The sequence below is a fragment of the Amblyraja radiata genome, chromosome 4 (assembly GCF_010909765.2).
Source record: "Amblyraja radiata isolate CabotCenter1 chromosome 4, sAmbRad1.1.pri, whole genome shotgun sequence".
Classification (NCBI taxonomy): Eukaryota; Metazoa; Chordata; class Chondrichthyes; order Rajiformes; family Rajidae; genus Amblyraja; species Amblyraja radiata.
The window spans coordinates 91,154,787-91,181,264 of NC_045959.1; the positions used below are offsets into that span (position 1 = coordinate 91,154,787).

Sequence of the window (26,478 nt, forward strand, 5' to 3'; positions counted from 1 at the left end):
GCAACTGGGCTTGTACACTCTGGAGTTTGAAGGATTAGAGGGAATCACATTGAAACATATAAGATTGTAAAGGATTTGGACATGCTAGAGGCAGGAAACATGTTCCCAATGTTGGGGGAGTCCAGAACCAGGGGCCACAGTTTAAGAATAAGAAGTAAGCCATTTAGAATGGAGACGAGGAAACACTTTTCCTCACAGAGAGTGGTGAGTCTGTGGAATTCTCTGCCTCAGACGGCGGTGGAGGCAGGTTCTCTGGATGCTTTAAAGAGAGAGCTGGATAGGGCTCTTAAAAATAGCGGAGTCAGGAGATATGGGGAGAAGGCAGGAACGGGGTACTGATTGGGGATGATCAGCCATTGAATGGCTCGAAGGGCCGAATGGCCTACTCCTGCACCTATTGTCTATTGTCTATTGGTGTATATGTACCAAATTATGCCTCACGGCTTAACTTTTCAACAATTTATCTTGCTAAACACATTTAAAAATGGCATCTGTTGCAAGATCAGTAATTTGGTTGCATCACTTTGGATGTGCAGCTAGCCACATAGTTACCTATAACATGACAGCATAAATTGGAGGATTGGAAAGAAAAATATTACATGGACTGTCTTAGCAAGTGATTTAAGCAGTGAGATTCAACCTATTAAACATACTTGCTATAATGCTAATTAAATGTGTATTAAAGCACATTTGTGAACAGTTGATCAACGATGTCATAACACCTTAAATTCTGCTGTTTGAGCACCACTCAGAGGCCTTCAGTTCCTGTGAATGAGCATATTTCTTCTCTGTAATCTGTTCCCAACTGATGTTTTGTAGAACTTTTTAATCTTCTGCTTTCCATTTGTTTGAAGCAATCAAATCAAACACTGGTTCATTGGAAGTGATCATAAAATCTTAAATCAATGGTTAAACATTAAAAAAGGGGGAAAAGAAGGACTGCTAACAACAGCATCAGTCTGTAGAAGGGTTCTGACCCGAAACGCCATCTCTCCATTTTCCTCCACAGATGTGGCCTGAATTGTTGAGTTTCTCCAGCAGTTTGTGTTTTGCTCAAGATTTCAGCATCTGCAGTCACCTATATCAACAATTTGGATATGAATGTACAAGGCTTGATTAGTAAGTTTGCAGGTAACAGTAAAATAGGTGGCTTGGTAGACAGTGAAGACGGTTATCAAGAATTATTGTGCAATCTTGATTAGCTGGGCAAGTGGACTGAAAAATTGCAAATGGAGATTAATTCAGATAAGTGTGAGGTGTTGCATTTTTCAAAGTCAAATCAAGGTAGGACCTCTGCAGTGAATGGTACAAACCTGGGGAATGGTGTAGAGCAGAGAGATTTTGGAGTACAAGTGCATAGTTCCCTGAATGTGGCATCACAGGTAGATAGGGTGGTAAAAAAAGCTTTTGGCAAGCTGACCTTCTCAGTCAGAGAACTAGGAAAACTCAATCAGTGTTAAATTGGTAATAATAATGGAAAGAATTTAAGTTTGAAAAACAGAGATGTAAGAAATGAGTAACTAAGTTACAAAAATAATTAATACTAAATACGAGATTAATCATATAGAATATTTCTATGATCATAAGAAGCAGGTTTGCTTTCAAGCAGAGATTTGAATCTAGACCATTCATAGATTGATGTTGCATGTACATGATTTTAAAATAAATTTCAGATATAAATTCAATTTAGACTGATTACATGAATGTAGATTTGACTTTTTCTGGTATGAGTTTAAGACAAATATAACTTTTTTTTTGCAAGCGTATTTTAATAATGTTTGAAAGTGCTTTTATGTTCTTCATATTATGGAGCTCATCATTCTGTGTCATTTGCAACATAGTTTGCCTGCAGTGAGGTTTGATAATTGGACACTGCACACCTCGGGGGTTCTGTTTGATCTCTGGTTAATAGACTTGCTTTTTCAGCATGTGTATGCACCCCAGTGAAATCATCAAACAATGCTTCCAAACCTTGAGGCTTTGCTCATTGAAAGAGCCACATTATTGTTCTTCCACAATTCCAGTGCAGCATAATCACTGATAGTTAGAAAGTCGGTTGCTTACACTTAATTTATGTAGACAGAAGAAAGGCTTTTCTCAAAGCTCAAAGGTTGCAAAGCTAAAATTTACAGTTTGTTGGATATGGGCAAAGGATGTTGGTGTGACTAGATCTTTAAGCCTAAATTAATTGTGCTCTGGTATATTAGAAACAGCATGAGAGGTCATCTGAAAACATTTGCACTTGCTGTCACAAAAAGAGGCATATACCATTGGGAGTATAAAAAATCATATGTTTTTCTTTTGCTTTGAAACTCTAATTTTCTTGCTCCCTGGCTTCTGATGAGAGAGCAAGAAAGCCAGCCCCCCTGCCCTATGTTTTGCTTCATAGCTTGAATGATGGGCTCCCTGCAAACCTAACCAGATCAAGTACTTTTATCCTTTTATCAGATTGCTCACGACAATAAGTTCAAACGATCCACTTTTTTGTTGCAAGATCAGTATGCTGAAATAATGAATCGGTATCTGCTAATGCATGATGAAGTCAATTTCTAGTCTTTAGATGGAAATGCGGAGTGTTGGAATGTGGAGGTGATCTCCACACTAGACCACTGTTTGGGCACTCTTTATTGTATTGTACACATGGCATTCTCCATGCGCTTTTCCTCCCCACCAGCCACTACCTGTTGTCAATATATATGGCCAATGCAAAACATATTATTTTTCCACTGATATGCCACAGGATGAAATTTTTTTTTTAAAGAACTCCAAATTCAAATTAATGCTTGCCCAGCTTCCAAAAGATCATTGATATTTTTGATACATCTGAAGAAGGGTCCCGATCCGAAACATCACTCATCCTTATTCTCCAGAGATGCTGCCCGACCCGCAGTCAGTCCAGCACTTTATGTCTATCTTAGGTATCAACCAGCATCTGGAGTTCCTTGTTTCTACATTGATCCCTCCTTGCCTGATTCTCAACCACATACCCACCTAACTAGAACAGTTGTAGTAGCTAAGTGCAAAGGATGAATATCTATTCCCACCTCCCTTCATTTTTGGGATGACAAATGACACATGGAGGAGGTGAGGGAGGGGATTCATTGTTTAACGCATGAAGGGATCTTCAGGAACGGCTGAGGAGAAACCAAACACAACTGCTTAAGTGGCAGCACAGCAAAATCCCTGCTTCAGAATAATCTGATCTTCTTTATTGCATTTCACAAATTTCACCTTGTCGCAGCTTCAGTACTGTCTGAAGCCGTTGAGTAGTACAGAGAAGCAAGTGCTTTGAAGCTGACCATCAAAAGAAAAGATTGCCTATTTGATTGCACAAATTCACTCATCACATTTGATATTCCTGCATACATATTCAAAGAAAACAGGTAAAAGGAAGATTTAGTTGATATTCTGAGACATAATGTCTTACAGTGCGAATTGTTAGTGATGGCGTGTTTGTTAGAAGCATTAAATTGTATCATCAAATCTACATTAATATTTCCTACTACAGGAGTAAATGTATCACTTTGTAATTTTAGATCTGAGCTGTTATTTAATTCAAACAATAAAAACACATCTGTCTATTTCCCATTAATATTCTAGTGAATGGCTTGCAGTATTGCTTTTGTGATATGTGGTAAGGGCTTGAAGCCATGAGAATCACAATATATTACTCGTAGTTTGTTTCAGTCAATTAAGCTGACACAAATCATTAGCAATCAAGGCAGAGTCTTCCCAATTTAAAAACAATATGGTCACAGAATCATACGGCAGAGAACAGACCTTTTTGCTAATCATGTCCATACTAACTATTGAATGCCTATCAAAACAAATCAAATTTTCGAATACTGAGTTCTTAATCTTCTATGTTATGGTATTTCAACTGCTCATCTAAATATTTGCTAAATGTTATGAGAGTACCTGTCCCCATAGACACATCAGGAAATGTGCCCTTGGTTTCAACGACTCTCTGGATGAAAGAAAATCTTCCTATGACCTCCACTAAATATCTTATTTTGTTTATTTTGTTACTTTTCCTTCCTTTATTTATGTTCATCTCCGGTAGGGAGAAAATGTCCTTACTATCTATCCTATCTGTGTCCCTCACAATTGTGCACACATCTGCCGGGCACCTCTCAGTCCATTCCACTCCTGTGTTAACAAACTAGTTGATCCAATCTCTCCTCCAACTCAAGCAACATCCTTGAGAATCTTGTCTGCACCCTCTCCAGTGCAATCGTATCCTTCCTCTCATGTGGTGACCAGAACTACACACATTACTCCAGCTGGTCTAAGTAATATTCTATACATTTGGATTGCAACACCATTGTTCATGTATTCCATGTCCTGGTTATTGAAGGCAAGTATTCTATTTAACAATCTAATCTACTTGTACACCAGCCTTTAGATATCCCTGGACATGTACACCAAGGTCACTCTGTTTCTCAAAACCTGCGAGGGCCCTACCACTTATTATATATTTCCTGGCCGTATTAGCCGTCTCGTAATGCGTCCCCTCATATATTTCAGGATTAAATTCCATCTGCCACTTTTTTTACTCATTTTACCAAGTCAATTATATCATTATGTAGCCAGAGAACTGGTCTCCACACTATCAACACCAATCCCAATTTTCATGTAATCTCTGAATTTGTGAATCATACTGTTTACTTCTACATCCAAATTCTAAATCTCCCAACTCTCCAGCTGGCCTTCGTGAGGTAGTGTCTCTCACAGGTAGGTCTTCCTTTGCCCGCCACTGATGCCAACCGTTGGCCTCCCTGCCACCTCCCGCTCTCCATATACCAGCCTCCCCTTCCTGCCCTCTCATTACTATATGATAGGACCCCCACTTGTTCGAGAAACAAAGTTCACTTACTTCACAAAGGAATTCACAAAGAAAAGATGAAGAGTAAATGTCTGTAGTCTAGTTTAGTTTAGAGATACAGGTCCTTTCGGCCCACAAGGGTCCTCGCCGACCAGCGATCCCCGCACATTAACACTATCCTATAACCACTATGGTCATTTTTTTTAACATTTACCAAGCCAATTAATCTACATATCTGTTTGTCTTTGGAGTGTGGGAGGAAACCGAAGATCTTGGAGAAAACCCACGCAGGTCACAGGGAGAACGTATAAACTCCGTACAGATAGAACCCATAGTCGGGATCGAACCCGGGTCTACGACACTGTATTCGCTGTAAGGCATCAACTCTAACGCTGCGCCACCATGCCGCCGTGGTCTGGAAAACAATAACCTTAGCACATGTTTTATGCCCAGCATTGAGGAAAGACACAGGTCTGCTTTGTGAGCACTGAATCATTTATATGTACTAACATGATTCTGACTGCCTTGAAATTGAGAGGGTATCTCAAGCAGAAAATTGAAGTTTCCACAGAAAATAAAGGGTTGCAAAGACAAGAATTTGTTAAAGCAGAAGGATATCTACTTTGAGACTACCTAGAGGCTTTCCTAGCGACTGACGTATAACACAACTGCCTGTTTAAGTAGCAGATCTGTTGGAAACGCTGTGTTGGATAAGTGTTATTTAATTTTTTGGCAATTAATGTGAGTGTGTTGTTTCCTTTTGGATTATTGAGATCATTTTCACTGCGTTAAATAGGGTAAAAATTGATGATGAAAAATTGGCTCGCCAATTTGCAGCTCCTCCAATTTTAATTTGCATCAACTTTAAGGAAAGTAAAAACTGGAAAGCTAAACTGACTGCCAATTCACAAGCAACAATTTTGGATTGGTTTGGATCTTCCATCCATGGCAAAGCAACTGGGCTTGATGATAATCTCAAAAAAGTGTTGCTGTAAAGATCCAGCAATTTATTGTTGTGGTTTTAACCTTTCCTGACATTCATTGCTTTCATAAATCTGGGGCATCCGTAATGTCCAACAACAACAACATTGCCAACAGGTTAAGCATGAAATCAGTTTGAAACATTCCCACAGGCAATAAATGATAAAGTGATATGAGCAATTTTCAAGTGACACTCAAAGTACTGGGAGGAGCTCAGCAGGATGGACAGCATCTTTGGAGGGAAATGGGCAGACGGCCTTTGGGGCCCAGTGGAGGGGAGAACATTGATAAAGAGAGGCGGGACTAGGGCAAAATTGGCAAGTGATAGATGCATACAGGTGAGAGGGAGTGATTGCTAGATGGATGGAAATAGTAAGGGGTGATATGGAGACAAAGGGATGCAGATAAAGAAGGATGCAGATAAATAGCCAGAAGGAGGGATATGGGTGGAAGAGAGCGGGTGGGGGGAATAAAAGGAAAATGGAGTCTTGGAATAGGGAAGGATGGGAGATGAATGGAAGGAAAAGAGAAATTAATGTGACAGGAATAGTGAGAGAAGGCATTTGAATACACGGTTGTGAGGAAAAGGCAATGGCAGATGAGAAGGGAGGTCAGGGGGTTTATTTGAAATTGGAGAATTCATTATTTATGCAATCGGGCTGTAGGCTTACAAAGCAGAATATGAGATGCTCTTCTTTCAGTTTTCATTGTTGTCAGTGGAGAAGACCGAAGGCAGGTAGGCCAGAATGGGAGTGTGAAGGGGAATTAAAATGGTTGGCAACAGGGAGCTCCAGCAGGTTTTGGCAGACTGAATGCAAGTATTCAGTGAAATTGTCGCCTAGTCAACGCTTGGTCATGCCCATGTAGAAGAGTGCTAATGATAGGTGGATGCAGGTGAGAGGGGTTTATTAGACTGGAGTGGAGTAGGTGACAAAGACTAGTGATGTGCAGCACAGTGGCACAGCGGTAGAGTTGCTGCCTTACAGAGCTAGGGACCCAGGTTCGATCCTGACTACGGGTGCTGTTTGTACGGAGTTTGTACGTTCTCCCCATGATCTGCATGAGTTTTCTCCGGGAGCTCCGGTTTCCTCCCACTCTCCGAAGACATACAGATTTGTAGGTTAACTAGCTTTGGTAAAGTTGTATAGTGTCCCTAGTGTGTATAGAATAGTGTTAATGTGCGGGGATCACTGGTCGGTGAGGACTCAGTGGGCCGAAGGGCCTGTTTCCACGTTGTAGGAATGTTACAACATTTTGAGATTTTAAAAATCAAGTCTGTAATTTATCCCACCAGATAAAGCATAAAAAGAGCTTTAATCTGATACCTAATTCACTTTCATATCTTCAGTATTAAAAAAGTTATGGTCATTTTCATACTCGGAAATTAGCATCTTGTTCCCTATTGCATTTCCATTGACTTAACACAAAAGCTGTGATCGAGGACAGTCAAAAGCCCATAACTTTCTTAGTTACCTAATTGTAGCTAATTACAAATTGACCGTTGTGACGGAAATAGTAATAAATCCGAGACTGCCTTGAAAATTTTTAAAAATTGATATTCTCAGAACAGAAGATCAGAACTTTAATATTATTGTATTATATGCTCTAAGTCTGTAACAGACAGGTAAATAAATTGCAATTTCTAGCGAAAGACCAAGTCTTTCTGGAGAAGATCAGTTGCTAGCTGGTACATTGGCATATCATATAGATAGAAATAGTAAGATTAAATGAGAACTTACCAGTTTGAAGTTTGATCTTTATTTTATGAGGAGTTACGTCGAGGGTTAACGTTACGACCCCGCCAGCACGCATGCGCGACATTCTTCAAAGCAGTGATTTGAAATCACAGTAATAGCAAGTGAAATAAACATAATAAGATAAGAAGAACTAGGATACCAGTTGACCTTTATAATAGAGGGTGGGCATGGAGGACACGTAATCCCTCGACGTAACTCCTCATAAAATAAAGATCAAACTTCAAACTGGTAAGTTCTCGTTTAATCTTACTATTTTACTTCGGAGTCACGTGAGTGACTACGTGAAGATTTTAAAGATCTGTGATTTCATGCCGTGGAACAAATCCATGCTTCACTCACTGCCGAATTCATCCAAGGAAGGATATGTTATCGTATTCAGACATGAATCAAATTCAAACAATAACAATTTATTTTAACAAAATTAATGCTCCCTTGGGCTAAATATATTACAGAATTCAAAATTGATTCTGCCACACCGCAGGTTTGGTTATTGGCTTATTATAAAAGAGTTGGAAGGTCTTCTCTCTAGACCATCCTGCTGTTGCCAGGATATGGTCCATAGGCACTTCCATGTCTCTGGCTGCCGATGTTGCTGCTGCCCTTGTGGAATGAGATTTAAAAATGTCAGTATCCACCCCAGCAGCTCCCAAAACCTGTCTGAGCCATCTAGAGATGGTCTGTGCTGATACCCGGCCATGAGGCTGTTTATAGCTGACCCATAGCGCCAATTCACTACCTCTTAATAATTTTAGTAGTGTTAAGGTATAGTAGAAGGTGTGTGATACACACAGTCGGGTGTCAGATGGGTATGCCTGGAATTCCTATTCTGTCGTGATGTTCCTGGTCTATTTTGTTTAACCAGCTCCAAGATGCTTAGTTTATCTTTTCTGTAGATACCATCATATTGTCCAATCTCAGTTTATGTAGAGACTGGACCCTTTGAGCTGAGACCAGTGCCATCAGCATACTGTTTTTAATGTGAGCTTTTCCAGGAACAGGGACATTGCTGGTGACCAACCTCTTAGCAATGTTAGTACAACACTGACGTCCCAGATCTGGGAGTACCTCGCTCTAGGAGGGTTAGTGTTGTAAATAACCCTCATAAGTTTGGCAACTAGAGGGTGGGATCCCATGGAGAGCTGACCTGGTGCCTGCCACCAGTAAGCTGACAGGGCACTCCTAGTGCAATTGATAGCGCTGCAACTCTGTCCTTCATCAATATGAAGGCTGGACAGGAATTCCAGGATGTTGGTGATTGTAGCTGTATTATACGCTACACCAGTCCTTGAGCAATATGACTCCCATATTCTTATGCTGGAGGTACTGCTTTATTGTTGACTCTTGATAGGCCGCCGTGATCATGTTCATGGTCCTGTCCATCAGCCCAGATCTAGCATGATGGACATATATGGTTCAGAGACCATGTCAAGGACCACAGGGAACCATGGCTGTGTAGGCCAATCGGGTACTTCCCAGATACCTGATGCTGAGTCCATATGTATTTTGCATAGGACCCGACTGATGAGGCAGGAGGGGGAAAAAGCATGGAAAACAATTTTCCCAATTCAGCGAGAAAGCGTCCATTGCTGCTGCCCCAGGTCTGGTTCCCAAACGACATATGTTGGTAACTGGTGATTGAGTCTAGACGCAAATAGATCGATATCTGGTGTCCCATATCGTATAATAATATCAGCAAATATTTGTGGTCCAACATCCATTCGGTTCTGTCATTAAATTTTCGTGACTTGGTGTCTGCCACTCTAAAACACCATTGAGCTTACCTGGTAGGTAAGTTGCTGATAGCCAAATATGTATGTTAACACACCATTGCCGGATTGTATTGGCCAGATTGACACATGATATCGATTTTATTCCACCCATATGATTAATATATGCCACCACTGTGGTATTATCAATTTGTAGGCGGACATGCAGATGGTGCATTGTGAACAGTAGCCCATGAAACGCACCCAACATCTCTAAATAATTTATACCCAGTGTTTTTAATAATGATAATTCCTGATGTTCCATCTACCACCAGTACTGGATATAGTGTTAGTAGCACCCCAGCCATGAGCGCTGACCTCCGTTGGTAATGTGAATGATGGATTACAAATAATGATGGGGCTGGAACTATGCCAAATATTTCCCTTCCACCATCAAAGTGACCTGCATGGTGTTTTAACGCTTGCACCTTTGCCCTATTTAAATTTTGATAATGCAAAGGTCCAAACTGAGTAGCTGCAAATTCTGCTACTAGTTTCCCAATTACTTTTGCCACCTGTCGAATAGATGGTTTATTTGTAACAATTAATTTGTTGCAGGCTTCCACCAAGTCTGCTGCTTTACTCTTTGGCAATGTTACAGACATGTGGTTAGTGTTAATTGTGAATCCCAGATAGTCCATAGTTGTGGATGGCATCAACTTAGATTTATCTGGATGGATGATGAACCCCAGTTTCAAACAAATGTTTGGTAGCTAAAACTGCTGATTTAGCGAGTTCCAGGATTTTCCCCACAATTAATATATCATCAAGATATGCCATGACAATATGTTTTGTTTCCTAAGTATAGCTGTAGATCGGCTGTGTAGGAGAGTGTAAACACTTACATCTCCTGTGGAATAGCTGTTCTCAGAGCCGGGGGCAGTGTCAACAGAGGACTGAGAATCCATCTCGCTATCAACTTGCAGAAGGTTGTTTAGGAGTTGTCTGGGAGCTGAGGGCACTTTCCCACGGGACCGGCAGGCAGCTGCAAAATGGTTCGTTCTCCCGCAGAAATTGCAGGTCTTCCCGAGGGCTGGGCACTGTGACTCCGTGGAGTGCACGTAATTGCAGTTTGGACACTTTTGAGATCGCGGGACCCGGGATGTACGAACGGGCCGCGGTGGAGGGCGAAAGTTGTCCCTCATACGTCTTTGTCCAGCAACACCAGTTAGATTTATTGCTCGGCTGTCAGACCCCCTCTGCCCTTGCGGAGGGGTGACCACTTCGGCAATGCGGCACGCATGCATTGCCTGAGTCAGGGTTAGGTCAGGCCGTTGCAGCAGGTCGGCACGTAGCTTCTGATCAATCATGCCAGTGACGAGAATGTCCCTGGTGAGCTGGTCGCGCATGGTTTCAAATCGGCACCGCTGGGCAAGGTGCCGCAGGTCAGCGATGAAGCACTCAACAGGTTCATCCGGCTGTTGCTTGCGTGAGAAGAACCTGGCCCGCTCCAGTATACGGTTGGAGGGCAGGTCGCATAACTCCGCGAACTTGCGCAAAAGACATTCAGCTGGCTCGACCGGCTGGTCGTTGTCATCCAGGACCGCTGGTTCGTAGACAAAGGCTTGAGCTCTCTTCATTGCGTCGGGACCGGCCAGGTTGAGCAGGAGTGATGCTTTGACCGCGGCTGGGTCGTTCCGGTGCGCAATATTGACGTAGTGAGTGTAGTCCATCACAAAAGTCGACCATCGCTCCGCAATGTCAGCGTCGAAGACAAGGGGAGATGGCTTTCGGCATGAGGATGCCATGTCAAGGGAAACCCAACACTGGGCACTGACGGGTGGGGAGGGTGAAGGTGCTGTGCGCACTCGCTCGGGTCGGATTGTAAAACCTCCGGCTCGCTACGGAGAGTATGCTTAGCTTTGCAGGTTCTGTATAACAAACCTGCCATTGTTGTAACTTGTTTAAATTGTAAGGGGAAGGATGTAAAGGAGTGATACCTGACACACTGTAACCTTTACTGAGAGTTTAATATAGCACATGGCACACACGTCCCAGCACTGACTGCATCCAGCCTTCAGGCGTACTGGGACCTAGTGGGAGGAACAAAGGGAGGATACTACAGTTATACTAATATGATGGGGCGTGGTTAGTGGTGATGAGGTAACTACATTATAGGTTGCATGCATAACCCATCTACATCCTTCCCCTTACAATTTAAACAAGTTACAACAATGGCAGGTTGTTATACAGAACCTGCAAAGCTAAGCATACTCTCCGTAGCGAGCCGGAGGTTTTACAATCCGACCCGAGCGAGTGCGCACAGCACCTTCAATAGCCAAGGCCGGTTTTAAATATCTTGGTGAACAGTCTTGGGGCTGAAGTTTAACCCATTAGGCAACGCTATATACTGCCATAGTTGCCCCATCCAGTTAAATTTTAGGTATCGACGATGATCCCTATATATGGGTACTGAATAGTATGCATCTTTTAGATCAATTCATGACATGAAGTATCCCTCTGAAACTAATTGTTTGGCAGTAACAAATGTATCCACAGTGGTAATAAACCTCCATGCTTCCCAAAACAAGTGTAACGTTCCCCCTGTTAGTACAGGTCCTACACCTTTTGTGTTCTGGAAGGAACCAGACCTACCTACCTCCATGGTTGCCGGTGGTACGTTCACTTCTTCAGCTTCTGCCTCTTCTGCGGACGAGGCGCCAGAGTGCGGGGTTGGCGCATTTTCTATGAGGGTCGCTCTGGGCCTTGGCATAAAAAGGACCTTTGTGGTTGCTTTCACCAGCATCCTGGTGTTGATGCCTGCTGGTGGATGCATAGGGGTGCTGCCGTCTGAGGTGTGTGGTCTGCCCGTTGCTGATGACGCCCTCATGAACCCGACGGCTTTAAACTCTTCGTCGAGCTCTTTTACTTGTTTAGACAAGTTTCACCCCCAAACAGCAGTATCTGCGGTTGTGGTGCAGCTGTTTCGCACAACCCTGCAAATTTGGGGTTTGTGCAGGTTTTATTGCGCTCTTTCACAAGCAATTGATTTCATACTGGGTATTGCGGAGTAATGCCAGTGTGTCCTGCTGAGTGTCCGTCATCTCAGTACCATCGACTGAACGAGCAAACAATGTTATGCCCGCTGTCAGAAGTTTTAGGATCTTCTGTAGTTTGACCTGCTGGGTTCTTATGCCAGTCCCACTGTACCCCCAGATCGCACTGTTTACTGCAGGCACTTTTAACGAAGGAAAGTTCGCAGGAGGCATATACTTCTCCGTAGTTTCGTTAACTACCTGTTCCTGCAGAGGATGGAAGGACAGGTAGTCGATGCTGGCCACCAGCTTGGTCTGCAATGGTACTCCTGATTGCGATGGTCCGCAAATTTGGTGACCACTCCCAGTAGCTCCTTAGGATCCTGCACCCCCAGCACACTGCCGTTGTCTTCAGCCACGCCCCCTTCTTCAGGACCAGCCCAGCCCTGGCCCGCAATGCTCCCCTCTGTCGAGGGAGATGCATTGGACAGCCCTGGATAAGGTGCTGTTATGGAAGTGCGAAGACACCCATAGTGAGCTTGCAAGTCACGTTGGAGCATTTGCTCCATCAACCACTTCATGCGGGAGACGCGGCACCTCTGCTGCACTCGGTCAGCGCGTCCTCCTGGCCGGACTCGTCTGAGTCTATCGGCCGGACCGACTTCAGCTGGGCTTTGCCTCCAGCCCGCTGCGCTGACTCGGGCTGTACAGCTCGCGGCACTGGACTCGGCTTAGCAGAGTTGACGTCGGTGACTGTGGACCACAGCAACCGCTCCAGACGGTCACTTCCACTGCTCTCGGGCAGCGCGTCCTCCTGGCCGGACTCGTCCGAGTCTATCGGCTGGACCGACTCTTGCTGGGCTTTGTCCCCAGCCCGCTGCGCTGTTTCCGGCTGTACAGCTCGCGACGCTGGGCTCAGCTGTGCAGCTGAGTTGTCCCTCATACGTCGTTGTCCAGCAACACCAGTTAGATTTATTGCTCGGCTGTCAGACCCCCTCTGCCCATGCGGAGGGGTGACCACTTCGGTAATGCGGCACGCATGCATTGCCTGAGTCAGGGTTAGGTCAGGCCTTTGCAGCAGGTCGGCACGTAGCTTCTGATCAATCATGCCAGTGACGAGAATGTCCCTGGTGAGCTGGTCGCGCATGGTTTCAAATCGGCACCGCTGGGCAAGGTGCCGCAGGTCAGCGATGAAGCACTCAACAGGTTCATCTGGCTGTTGCTTGCGTGAGAAGAACCTGGCCTGCTCCAGTATACGGTTGGAGGGCAGGTCGCATATCTCCGCGAACTTGCGCAAAAGACATACCGGGTCGTCGGCCGATTCAGCTGGCTCGACCGGCTGGTCGTTGTCATCCAGGACCGCTGGTTCGTAGACAAAGGCTTGAGCTCTCTTCATTGCGTCGGGACCGGCCAGGTTGAGCAGGAGTGATGCTTTGACCGCGGCTGGGTCGTTCCGGTGCGCAATATTGACGTAGTGAGTGTAGTCCATCACAAAAGTCGACCATCGCTCCGCAATGTTAGCGTCGAAGACAAGGGGAGATGGCTTTCGGCATGAGGATGCTATGTCAAGGGAAACCCAACACTGGGCACTGACGGGTGGGGAGGGTGAAGGTGCTGTGCGCACTCGCTCGGGTCGGATTGTAAAACCTCCGGCTCGCTACGGAGAGTATGTTTAGCTTTGCAGGTTCTGTATAACAAACCTACCATTGTTGTAACTTGTTTAAATTGTAAGGGGAAGGATGTAAAGGAGTGATACCTGACACACTGTAACCTTTACTGAGAGTTTAATATAGCACATGGCACACACGTCCCAGCACTGACTGCATCCAGCCTTCAGGCGTACTGGGACCTAGTGGGAGGAACAAAGGGAGGATACTACAGTTATACTAATATGATGGGGCGTGGTTAGTGGTGATGAGGTAACTACATTATAGGTTGCATGCATAACCCATCTACATCCTTCCCCTTACAATTTAAACAAGTTACAACAATGGCAGGTTTGTTATACAGAACCTGCAAAGCTAAGCATACTCTCCGTAGCGAGCCGGAGGTTTTACAATCCGACCCGAGCGAGTGCGCACAGCACCTTCAATAGCCAAGGCCGGTTTTAAATATCTTGGTGAACAGTCTTGGGGCTGAAGTTTAACCCATTAGGCAACGCTATATACTGCCATAGTTGCCCCATCCAGTTAAATTTTAGGTATCGACGATGATCCCTATATATGGGTACTGAATAGTATGCATCTTTTAGATCAATTCATGACATGAAGTATCCCTCTGAAACTAATTGTTTGGCAGTAACAAATGTATCCACAGTGGTAATAAACCTCCATGCTTCCCAAAACAAGTGTAACGTTCCCCCTGTTAGTACAGGTCCTACACCTTTTGTGTTCTGGAAGGAACCAGACCTACCTACCTCCATGGTTGCCGGTGGTACGTTCACTTCTTCAGCTTCTGCCTCTTCTGCGGACGAGGCGCCAGAGTGCGGGGTTGGCACATTTTCTATGAGGGTCGCTCTGGGCCTTGGCATAAAAAGGACCTTTGTGGTTGCTTTCATCAGCATCCTGGTGTTGAAGCCTGCTGGTGGATGCATAGGGGTGCTGCCGTCTGAGGTGTGTGGTCTGCCCGTTGCTGATGACGCCCTCATGAACCCGACGGCTTTAAACTCTTCGTCGAGCTCTTTTACTTGTTTAGACAAGTTTCACCCCCAAACAGCAGTATCTGCAGTTGTGGTGCAGCTGTTTCGCACAACCCTGCAAATTTGGGGTTTGTGCAGGTTTTATTGCGCTCTTTCACAAGCAATTGATTTCATACTGGGTATTGCGGAGTAATGCCAGTGTGTCCTGCTGAGTGTCCGTCATCTCAGTACCATCGACTGAAAGAGCAAACAATGTTATGCCCGCTGTCAGAAGTTTTAGGAACTTCTGTAGTTTGACCTGCTGGGTTCTTATGCCAGTCCCACTGTACCCCCAGATCGCACTGTTTACTGCAGGCACTTTTAACGAAGGAAAGTTCGCAGGAGGCATATACTTCTCCGTAGTTTCGTTAACTACCTGTTCCTGCAGAGGATGGAAGGACAGGTAGTCGATGCTGGCCACCAGCTTGGTCTGCAATGGTACTCCTGATTGCGATGGTCCACAAATTTGGTGACCACTCCCAGTATCTCCTTAGGATCCTGCACCCCCAGCACACTGCCGTTGTCTTCAGCCACGTCCTCCTTCTTCAGGACCAGCCCAGCCCTGGCCCGCAATGCTCCCCTCTGTCGAGGGAGATGCATTGGACAGCCCTGGATAAGGTGCTGTTATGGAAGTGCGAAGACTCCCATAGTGAGCTTGCAAGTCACGTTGGAGCATTTGCTCCATCAACCACTTCATGCGGGAGAGGCGGCACCTCTGCTGCACTCGGTCAGCGCGTCCTCCTGGCCGGACTCGTCTGAGCCTATCGGCCGGACACACTTCTGCTGGGCTTTGCCTCCAGCCCGCTGCGCTGTTTCCGGCTGTACAGCTCGCGGCGCTGGGCTCAGCTGTGCAGAGTTGACGTCTGACTGTGGACCGCAGAGACTGCGGTCCAGGTGCCACTGGCCCTGGCTGTCGGAACTGGTCCCCCGCAGCCATACGAGACGCGACCCGTTTTTCTTCCCCCTGTCCATAGTGCTACAACACAAAGCACAACAAGGGGAATAAATACGACCTTATAATAAAAATTCTTACCTGTAGGTCAGTTTTTTCAATTTTGCCGCGGGAGAGCTCTTCCCCCGCCCGTCGCTGGTGCAATGCGTGAGACGATATGCACGCATGCGTGCTGCCGGGGTCTTCACGCAGTCAATCACGTGACTCCGAAGTAAAATATAGATTTAGATGTTCTTATGACATGATTGTGCAAAAAAATATTGAATTTGATTATCTTGAAAGTGGATGTTTCTGAAATGTGATCGATTGGAATGTTGCCATTGCCATAAATTTTAAGCCCATATCGGCAGGCAAGACACGACCGATTCGTAAAATGCATCATAAGATTAAAATGAAGCCATACCAAAAAGCAAGATAATATGTTAAATAAACGACATGCCACCGGAATCGCACACACAGGCAGTGGCAGATCTGCAGCGCCACTGATGGTAGGTCTTGTAACAATGCTACACAGTGTATCTCTAAACTAAACTAAACTAAACTAAAAGGCCTGTCCCACGATGCGAGTTTACCCACGAGCTCTCCCGAGTTTAAAAAAAAATCAAACTCGTGGTAAGCACGTAGTGTGAACAGTGTGAAAAATTTCCAAGAGTAAAAAAATACTCGTGATGAAGTACCACGAGTTTGATTTTTTTTTAACTCGTGAGAGCTCTTGGGTAAACTCGCATCGTGGGACAGGCCCTTATCTGACAGAGTGTGTCAGATAAGGAGAGAACCATCTCCTTATCTGAACCATTTGATTATTCGTATGAGAGCTACTCTGTATAAACACATCATCATTAAATTATTTAATACAGAATTTCATCTATGGATAACCTTGATTCATGCTTGCAGCAGGATCATTAAGGGAATAGATATCATTCATTTTATCTTCAAAATATTTAATTGTTTTCTAATCAGTATTCATTAACATGCAGAGACTGATAAGCAAATGTATTAATACTTACATATCATAAAATTAAAATGGAAAATTCTGAAAATAGTTGGTCAACAAGTCTCTATGGAGTGTGGAACAGATTTGTCTATGGAGTGTTGATATCAGAGACAGTAATGCCTGTTCAACTTAAATATTATTCTAGATCAATTATATTAATTTTATTGGAAAATAATTTCATGTAATTATCTCCTTTGTTCAGTTTTAAATTGAGCAATATGTCAGTGTTTTTCTTTGTATAGTTTTGTCCCTTTCGGTTCTCCTGAGGACATATATCCTGCTTACACCTTTGTCCATATTGTCACCTTGGTGGTGGAAACCTAAGGTGCGATTCAGCAAAGAGAACATTAAAGACAGGACTGATTCTGTCATGATTTGCCCATTGGAAACTGTGAATAGTGACGGAAGAAATTGAGCAGCAGGCACTCGATGTCTCCCTGTGACCTGACAGAATTTGATAACTGAGCTGCAACCTGTGTTGTTCCTGCTCTGTGATGCTGTAGAGTTATCAGAGTTATCAGGGTTATCTCTTGAGAATGTTTTGCAAAATACAGCATCATGCTTTTTTTTTAAATTTACCTCCCCTTTTTTGTTCCAAAAACTGAAATCTTCCCATCAGATTATAAAAATAATTTATTGTATGCTTAAATTTGATAATGCTCTGCAAGGCTACTTGCCAATCTGTGACACCATACAGTTTGCTGTAGAATTTCACTCTCCCAAGTCCTGACTTCAAAACTAGTAAAATGCAACACACTTTTCTCAGAATGGCCTAGACATTCACATGTGACTATTTAATGTTCTGGTTCACCTCTTATTCCAAGGACATGCTGGTTGGTAGGTTAATTGGTTACTGTAAATCACCCATAGTGATCTTGATGGTTATGCGAAAGAGAAAAGATCACAGGGGAATAAATAGAGAATTAGGCCAATGTGATTGTTTGGAGAACCTGTGTATACTCTTTAGATGTTTGACTTTAGAGATACAGCACGGAAATAGGCCATTTGGCCCACCGAGACCGCACCAACCAGCGATCACCCCATACACTAGCACTATCAACACACTATGGACAATTTACAGTTTTATCTAAGCCAATTAACGTACAAAACTTTACGAGAAAACCCACCCGGTGACAGGGAGAATGTACAAACTTCATCCAGATGGCGCCCGTAGTCAGGATCGAACCTGGGTCTCAGGCACTGTAAGGCAGCAACTTTACCGCTCCGCCATTGGGCCGCCCCATGATGGGATGATGTTCAATGGGATGAATGGCTTCTTTCTACATCATAAGGAACTATGAAGTACGTCAAAGAGGGACATAAAATCTCAGAAGCAATGCACAGATTGTGCACTCCCAGCAAAGGGAAACTTGAGGAAAATGCAGCCTTTAGAATCTACAGTTAATCCTCAATTACCATTCAAATCTGTTTTATTGCACAAATATTAGATCACGTGGCATATAAAAATATAACACCGTGTGATTCAATGCATTGACACCATTGGTTTGAAATCTACAGAAAGGGTGAGTTACAGCGAATGAATGTTTACTTCATTGTAATTTCAAAGCAATGGGGATACATGGAGAAGACACCAGGAACTGCAAATGCAGTACAAAAAAAAGTGCTGGAGTAACTCAGCAGTTAAGGCAGCATGTCAGGAGAACGTGGATAGGTGCTGTTTTGGGTCGGACCACATATTCAGACCGAAAAGGGTCCTGACCCGAAAGGTTACCTATCCATGTTCTCCCGAGATGCTGCCTGATCTGTTGAATTACGCCAGCACATTGTGTCTTTCTTTTCTGCCTGTTTTAAGAATTGCTTAATTATTCTACAAATGGTGCTTTATGGAAAACGATAACTTTTATTTATGTAGCTTTCAAATTAGTTCAAAGGAGCGTCCTCAAAAAACATTGACCCCATGCCACGTAAGGCAATATTAGGACAGATGGTATGAGCATGGTAAATGTCTTCGGTGAGAGGGAGAAACAGAAAAATCGATGAGTTACATTAATTTTGGGGATAAAAATGGATTGCAATAAAGCATTAATCACAAAACACATTTCATACATTGTCCCCTCTATTCTTTTTGCTAGGGAAATACTACCGTCACTTCTGAGAGTTGCTTGCAGCAGGCGTACCGATGGCACGAAACAATGTGCCGAATTTTGCTCTCTGCCTACAAAGGACTTCTCTGTTATTTCAGTGCAATAATGAAGCAGGTCCCTGAACTGCATCAGATTCAGCTGGGTAAGTGATTATGTTAAAATGTAGATCACCATTAGAGTGGAGCAATGACAACCTCACTCTTTCTCCAGAAAGCAATGGCTACTCTACTGCGCAATCCAAATGGGTGCTAGTTGTTCTCCAGTATCATACCCGGTCAACTGAGCAACATGATAACTGTGGTAGACAAAAATGTTTGAGAAACTCAGCGGGTGAGGCATCTATGGAGCCTATTTTCTTCACTCCATAGATGCTGCCTCACCCGCTGAGCTTCTCCAGCATTTTTGTCTACCTTTGATTTTCCAGCATCTGCATTTCCTTCTTAAACATGATAACTATGTTGATGTTCATTCAGAAATTAAGAAGATGCATTCAAATGCTATCACAGTTGTGTGGAAATTTGAATTTAGCCTTTTAAAACTTGGAAATAAGAAAAGTATTTTCCATAAAAGTGGCTGTAAAGCAGCAACTTGTCAACCAAAAAACTGATTCACCAGTCAATTTTGGGTGAGGAAATCTGAATGTAACACTGATCATGATTGACTCTCTACTGCCCCCTGTTGTAAGCTGGCAATCTTTCACTATCTTCTTTGAGCAACTGAGGATGGGAGGTAAATGCACAAGTTGCCAGTAAAGCACTCTGAGAATGTTAAAAAATGTTCATTTAATCCTGAGAAGAAACATTTCCTAATACCCACAGTTCTCTCTGATGTTATTCCCACACACTTGTTCTGTTTCAATTGTTCTGTCTCCTTGCATTCTTACACAGAAAATGAACAGTCAGCATGCAAACTCCCCACAATGAGATGCACCAAGTTATGAAGCAACAAACCCTCCAAACCCTTCAATTTTTAAATCCAAGAAAAAGCAAAAACCTGTATTTCCAATTGCCGTTGACTAAGAGTAAATCTATAATGGAATAAAGAGAATAGATCAGGCTATGTCATAAACATGGCAAGATTTTCAGAGCAGTTAGCTCAGACTGCCTGTTGTAATTCACGGACGACCAACACACCAGTCTTCCAAGTCTGAGAACAGGCGCCAGAGAAAATTTAACAGAGCACTGGTGACATTAATGATTTCAGAGGTTATGTTAGCTATGTTTCAATTCAAATGTTACAATGGATTTTTTTTTTAATCATAGAGTATCATAATAATTGTGGGTTTTTTTCAAAACATGAATTAAGAAAAGGTTTATGTTGATTTAAAATTTGATACTTATTGAATGTGAACATTTTGTTAGAACTGTAATCAATTGGAAGCATGGATAGGACAGGTTTAGAGGGATATGGGCCAAACACAGGCAAGTGGGACTAGTGTGGATGTGACATGTTGGTTGGTGTGGACATCTTGGTCGGTGTGGGCAAGTTTGGCCGACTCTATGACTATAACTGTGGGGAATAGGGTTGGGATTTGGAAAGTCAGAAGATTCAATTATTGGGTTTTTCTGTAGGTGTATTGGGAATAAGAAGTGAATAATGGGAAAACAATCTCAATCCAGTTCTTCAGGCTATTTCTAATACAGGAAAGTGTGGTTTGACCATTGCATGAGAAATGGTGTCATTTGATCAGTGCCCATGAAATAAATCATTTACATTTCTCTTGTGGTAAGATCCACCCAGAAATATTCATTTTAGCATTTTGCCCTGAGAAAGGTGAAAGTAACAGTGTAACAAAGTTGGTATGAATTACATGCTTCTGCAACACTTATCCCCCACTTTCACCTCGGTAGGAAAATGCACGCAGGAAACACTCAGGAAATATATTAAATTAATAAGCTGAGTTAAAATGTGGCTATATACCTCTCAGCAGAACGGCTCCAACACAATCTACATGAAAAATGCACATCAAACTTTTTGCTCTCAAATGCCGAATCATCTACAGGCATTGGTCGGGATGTTCACAAATTTGTTGGATTTCTTTCTCGTTTATAAGACTTGTTCCAGCGTTATTAATTTTCACACTATTGGATGCTGTATTTTTGTGGTTTTGTTCTCCGGGGATTTAATTCTCAGTCTATATTTTTATCTTTGCCAGAGGACTGCCTCATAGACGAGACTCTTACTCAGCTTTGTGTTAACGTGCAGGTGAGGAATTCTATTGCTTATTTCACATCAACTGTTTGGACATTGGAATACAAAGCAGAAGTTTCCAGCGGAGTACACAGTCTGTACCAGATGAGCCTCTCAGTACCCATCATTTATTTTCCATTCACATCCTTCTATCTTTTTTTGCCTATTAATTCATCCCCTGTCAGACGCTGAACATGAAGGCATGAGAAATTGATAGAATAAAAATTCAAAAACATGAAAGAATGCAGAGCAAGTACTTGATGGTGTGTTTAGCATTATCAACAAATAATTAATTTCTAGGCATTCCACCAAATTTAAAATTTGCACTAATAGGGCAAGAATTGAAAATGTAAGTTGAGAGTGAATAAAATAATTGGCCTACAGTAGAAAGCACCAAGTGGATTCCACTTGAGTTAAAAAAAAACATTGTTGGATAAAAATCTAAAATTATCTAGTATAATTTTAGATTTAGAAAGCGCAGGAACAAGCCTTTTCACCATGTAAAGAAATCTGCCACCCAAATTAATGATTTGCCATTTTTCTGTTGAAAAAGAGAGTACTGGAAGGTGCTATAAGTGCAAGAGCAGTGAGAGGAAGGCAGTGTGGGTAACTTGCCTCAGGGACCAGTGTAAGTGCATGTGTTCTGCCTAATTGGCATGATTTTAGAAACAGCACACACCTGTCTGGCCAGCATCTATTCCCAAGGAAGAAAGATTAGTTGCATCAAAACGGGCAATTTTAGAAACTGCAAAATCACTCGAACAAAAAGTTGAGGATGCTGGGAAAACGGTCAGTTAAGCGTAATGTGCAATTGTAAAGTAGAAATATTCAATTTCCATTTATGAATATATCATTGACCAAACTGCTACATTTTATAAAATCCGCCATTTTGGCTCTTTCAGTTATTGACCATCACATTGCTTACCTGCCCACAATGCATGGGGTACATCACCATAAATAAACATTACAAAATAATTTTAGAGATAAAATTATGCCTTATTGTAGGCAGACAATAACTAGTTGCCATTTTGTTATCCAGTGCCACCTTTATCTTCTCCTGTTCTTAGGCACTCCAACATTTGTCCTTATACCTCCTATCTCAACTCCTAGGGACCCCAAGTGCCATTTCAGAGACAGAGGTTTGCATGTACCTCCTCTAAACTCATCTACTGTATCCGGTGTTTCCGATGTGGGCTCCTGTACATTGGCAAGGCCAAACGCAGACTTGGCAACCATTTAGCTGAATACATACTCTGTCCGCCGAGGCCTATAGGATCTCTATAGGATGACAACCATTTCAACTTCCCTTCCCATTCCTATACTGACTTTTCCGTTGTGGGCCTCCTCCGTGACCAGAGTGAGGCCATGTGTAAATTTGAGAAACAGTATCTCATATTTTGCTTGGGTAGCTTACAACCCAGTGGTATAAATAATGAATTCTTTAATTTTAAGTAACTTTTCCTAACACTCCCCTCCACTTCCATTTTGCCCCCTTCCTCCAACCTAGTCATTAAAATAATTCCACAGTACACTACTTTGTATCACATGAGATCACACCTTCCCGAGCTAACTATTGGCCTACCAGGGCACCACACTGCCAAAGGTCACTTGCTGCCGGCCCTGATTTATCCTGGTCTTTTCTCATCTCCAGCTCTTCCCTCATTCCCTTCTGTCAGTTTGACGAAGGGACCCGCCTGAAACCATCATCTATCCCTTTTTCTTCAGAGTTGCTGCCTGACCCACTGTGTTGCACCAGCACTTTGTGTCTATCTTAAGTTTAATGGAGATGTGCGGGGCAAGTTTTTTTTACACAGAGAGTGGTGAGGGCCTGGAAAACATTGCTAGGGGTGTTGGTGGAAGCAGATTAGATAGTGGTGTTTAAGAGGCTTTTAGATGGACACATTGCAGTGCAGGGAATTGAGGGATATGGATCATGTACAACTCTAACATTGTGGGCCGAAGGGCCCATTCCTGTGCTGAACTATTCTTGTTCCATGTTCGAACTACTGAGATTCCATCAATAAACCAATATCTCCAGTGCAGCATCTGAAAACTCAATCGCCTGCTATTTGCCAATTTATACTATTATTCGTTGTTTCCCAGTTCAGAAACACCTGTACAATGTTTGGGAACAGTTCCATCCAAGACCGCAAGAAAGATCAGAGAATTGTGGACGCAGCACGGACCATCACATAAACCAACCTCCCTTCCATTGACTCCATTTACACCTCAAGTTGCTTTGCTAGGCCACCAGCATAATCAATTCATGTTATTCCCTTTATCAAGTATTTGTACATTGTGGATGGCACAATGGTAATCATGTATTGTCTTTCTGCTAAATGGTTAGTATGCAACAAAAGCTTTTCTTATGAAGAAACTACATTCAAAACTCATAAACTACCCATCTCATTTTGAGGACCAGGATAATTTTAAATAGTGCAGACTTTCTTTACTAGCTAATCATGTTGAGGTATTTGGCCTGAGGGAAACACAGTTCCCCTGCTGGGATGTTGAAGTCATTGACCTTCTTGCTGCCTGCCTTAGTATAATGAGTTGAGTTAATGGGGTTGTCAAATCCACCTCCCACTGTGCTGTTAACAATTTTAGAAGCCCGACATTCTAGAAAGATGTTTCTGAACCTCGCTTCTGTATTCTGAATAAAATGTTAATATTATGCTCATCATTACCTGCAGAATGCGTCACCACACATTAACGACAGAAGTGGCATGCATGGTTTGCTCTCTATCACAGTTGCATTTGTGAGAATGTACACCACGGTATGGAGTCAGGGTATATGGGGAGAAGGCAGGAACGGGGTACTGATTGTGGATGATCAGCCATGATCACATTGAATGGCGGTGCTGGCTCGAAGGCCCGAATGGCCTACTCCTGCACCTATTGTCTATTGTGTTTTGTTATGCTTTCTTTTACCTTTTTTCAGATGGTTAACAACCCGGATAAATTGGTAGAACAGATCAGCAAGGACCTGTTGCAGCTCTGCTCCTGTCTTGTAGCTCTGTGGAACCAGTTCCGCAACACCACAACTCTCCAGGCAGATGTAACAGCGTTCTTATGCCAAGACCACCACAGTCTGAGGGTAACGCTGCCACATTTTATTATGAATCTATTGAGAGTTCATAGAGTAACACAGCACGGATACAGGCCCTTCGGTCCCAACTTACTCACCCACCAACATGCCCCATCTACTCTAGTCCCATATCCCTCTAAACCTATCCTATCCATGTACCTGTCCAAATGTTTCTTAAATGTTGTGATTATATCTGCCTCAACTGCTTGTTCCATGCACCTGCGACCCTTTGTGTAAAATAAATTTTGCCCCTCGGGTTCCCCCCCCCGCCTTAAACCAATGTTCTCTGGTTCTCTATTCCTCTAGTCTGGGTAAACAAATCTGTGCATTTACCCAATCTATTCCTGTCATGATCTTGTACACTATCTTCTCAAAAAATATTTCTGTTCCCTCATTACCCATCAGGAAAATCCAATAAGGCACAAAGAGGCAGACGTCATGACCACTCTAACATGGTTTTCTAATAAAAATCTGTTCTATACACATGTACAGTAAAGAACTGCAGATGCTAGTTTAAATCGAACGTGGGCACAAAATAATGGAGTAACTCAGCGGGACAGGCAGCATCTGGAGAGAAGGAATGGGTGACGTTTCGGGTCGAGGCCCTTCTTCAGACTGATCTGTCTGTCTGTCAGTTTGATGAAGGGTCTTGACCCGAAACGTCATCCATTCCTTCTCTCTAGAGATGCTGCCTGGCCCACTGAGTTACTCCAGCACTTTGTGTCCACCTTCTGTTCTATACAAAGGTAGACAATAATGCTGGAGAAACTCAGCGGGTGAGGCAGCATCTATGGAGCAAAGGAAATAGACGACGTTTAGGGTCGAGACCCTTCTTCAGACTGATGTGGGGGTGGGGTGGGGGGGGGGAAGAGGAAAGGAAGAGGCAGAGACAGTGGGCTGTGGGAGAGCTGGGAAGGGGAGGGGAAGAGGGAGAAAGCAGGGACTAACTGAAATTGGAGGTCAATGTTCATACCGCTGGGGTGTAAACTACCCAAGCGAAATATGAGGTGCTGCTCCTCCGATTTACGGTGGGCCTCACTCTGGCCATGGAGGAAACCCAGGACAGAAAGGTCGGATTTAGAATGGGAGGGGGAGTGTCTTCAGCATTTTTGACTACCTTCGATTTTCCAGCATCTGCAGTGCCTTCTTAAACATTCTGTTCTATACACATCAGTTTCAATTAATCTGGCTGCTTGAATAACACTTGAAGTGAGACTTATTTGTGAAAGTGAAATCCTTATTAGAATAGAAATTATAATTTCATCTAATTAATATTATTTATTGTTTTATTATTTAGGTCAAATATTTAATGAGTAAAAATTGAACAGTGGTTGATTGAAAATATGCTGTGTTTGGTTTAGAAAGGAAAAATAGGATGCAAATACTAACCTATATATTTCCAAGAAAGCTAGGTTTGTGCACACCTGCTGGTGACAGCATTGTATTTTGGTCTATATCGAATACAGTAGACTAGTTTACATGTATTCTGCCAATGCTTCAGCATGTTAACTTGAATAATTTGTCAGTGGGTAAATGGTGTATGTGCAATCTTGTCCCAGTCAAGGATTTGAAGGAGAAGGGACAAATTAATATAAATGTGGAAGGAAAAAATTAGGAAGCATAAAGTAACAGAAGATTTACTAGAAATGCTCAATAAGTTAGTCAGCACCCACAAAGAGAAGAGAAAGTAAACAGGAGATAACATTTCAGATTGATGACTTCTCATCAGAGCTGGAAATCTCTTGGGGTGGGGGGGGGGGGGGAAGGTTTTGGAATACATAGTAAAGTGGAAGGGTGGGAAGAATAAAAGGGAAAATTACAATTGTTGGGAGACAAGAGAGATAAAGTGGTAAAAGGAACAATGTTTCCAGGCAAAAGTAATGGTACTGGATCATTTGAAGAAATAAGAAGTGTCACTCGGTGGATGGTGGGTATGTAGAACAATCTGCAAGAAGAGATAGTTGAGGCAGGTACTTTAACAACATTTATATGACATTTTGACAGGAAAATGGATAGGAAAGGTTCAAAAGGATATAGGCCAAACATGGGCAGATGGGACCAGTGTAGAGGGGCATCATGGGTAAATTGAGCCAAAGGGCCCGTTTCAGTGCTGTATGACTCTATGACTTTAAGGTGTATCTGTGGGGTTGATGTAATTGGTAATAACA

General features: G+C 43.1%; 1 protein-coding gene across 1 annotated transcript in view; it reads left to right on the plus strand.

Moving 5' to 3' along the window:
- Positions 1-26,478, plus strand: part of fam135b (family with sequence similarity 135 member B) — a 423,599-nt gene that overhangs the window by 294,649 nt on the left and 102,472 nt on the right. Inside the window, exons 8-10 of the mRNA XM_033019952.1 lie at positions 19,021-19,174; positions 21,188-21,237; positions 24,164-24,319. Of these exons, the coding sequence (XP_032875843.1) occupies positions 19,021-19,174; positions 21,188-21,237; positions 24,164-24,319 (360 nt within the window). The remainder of the gene's footprint in view (positions 1-19,020; positions 19,175-21,187; positions 21,238-24,163; positions 24,320-26,478) is intronic.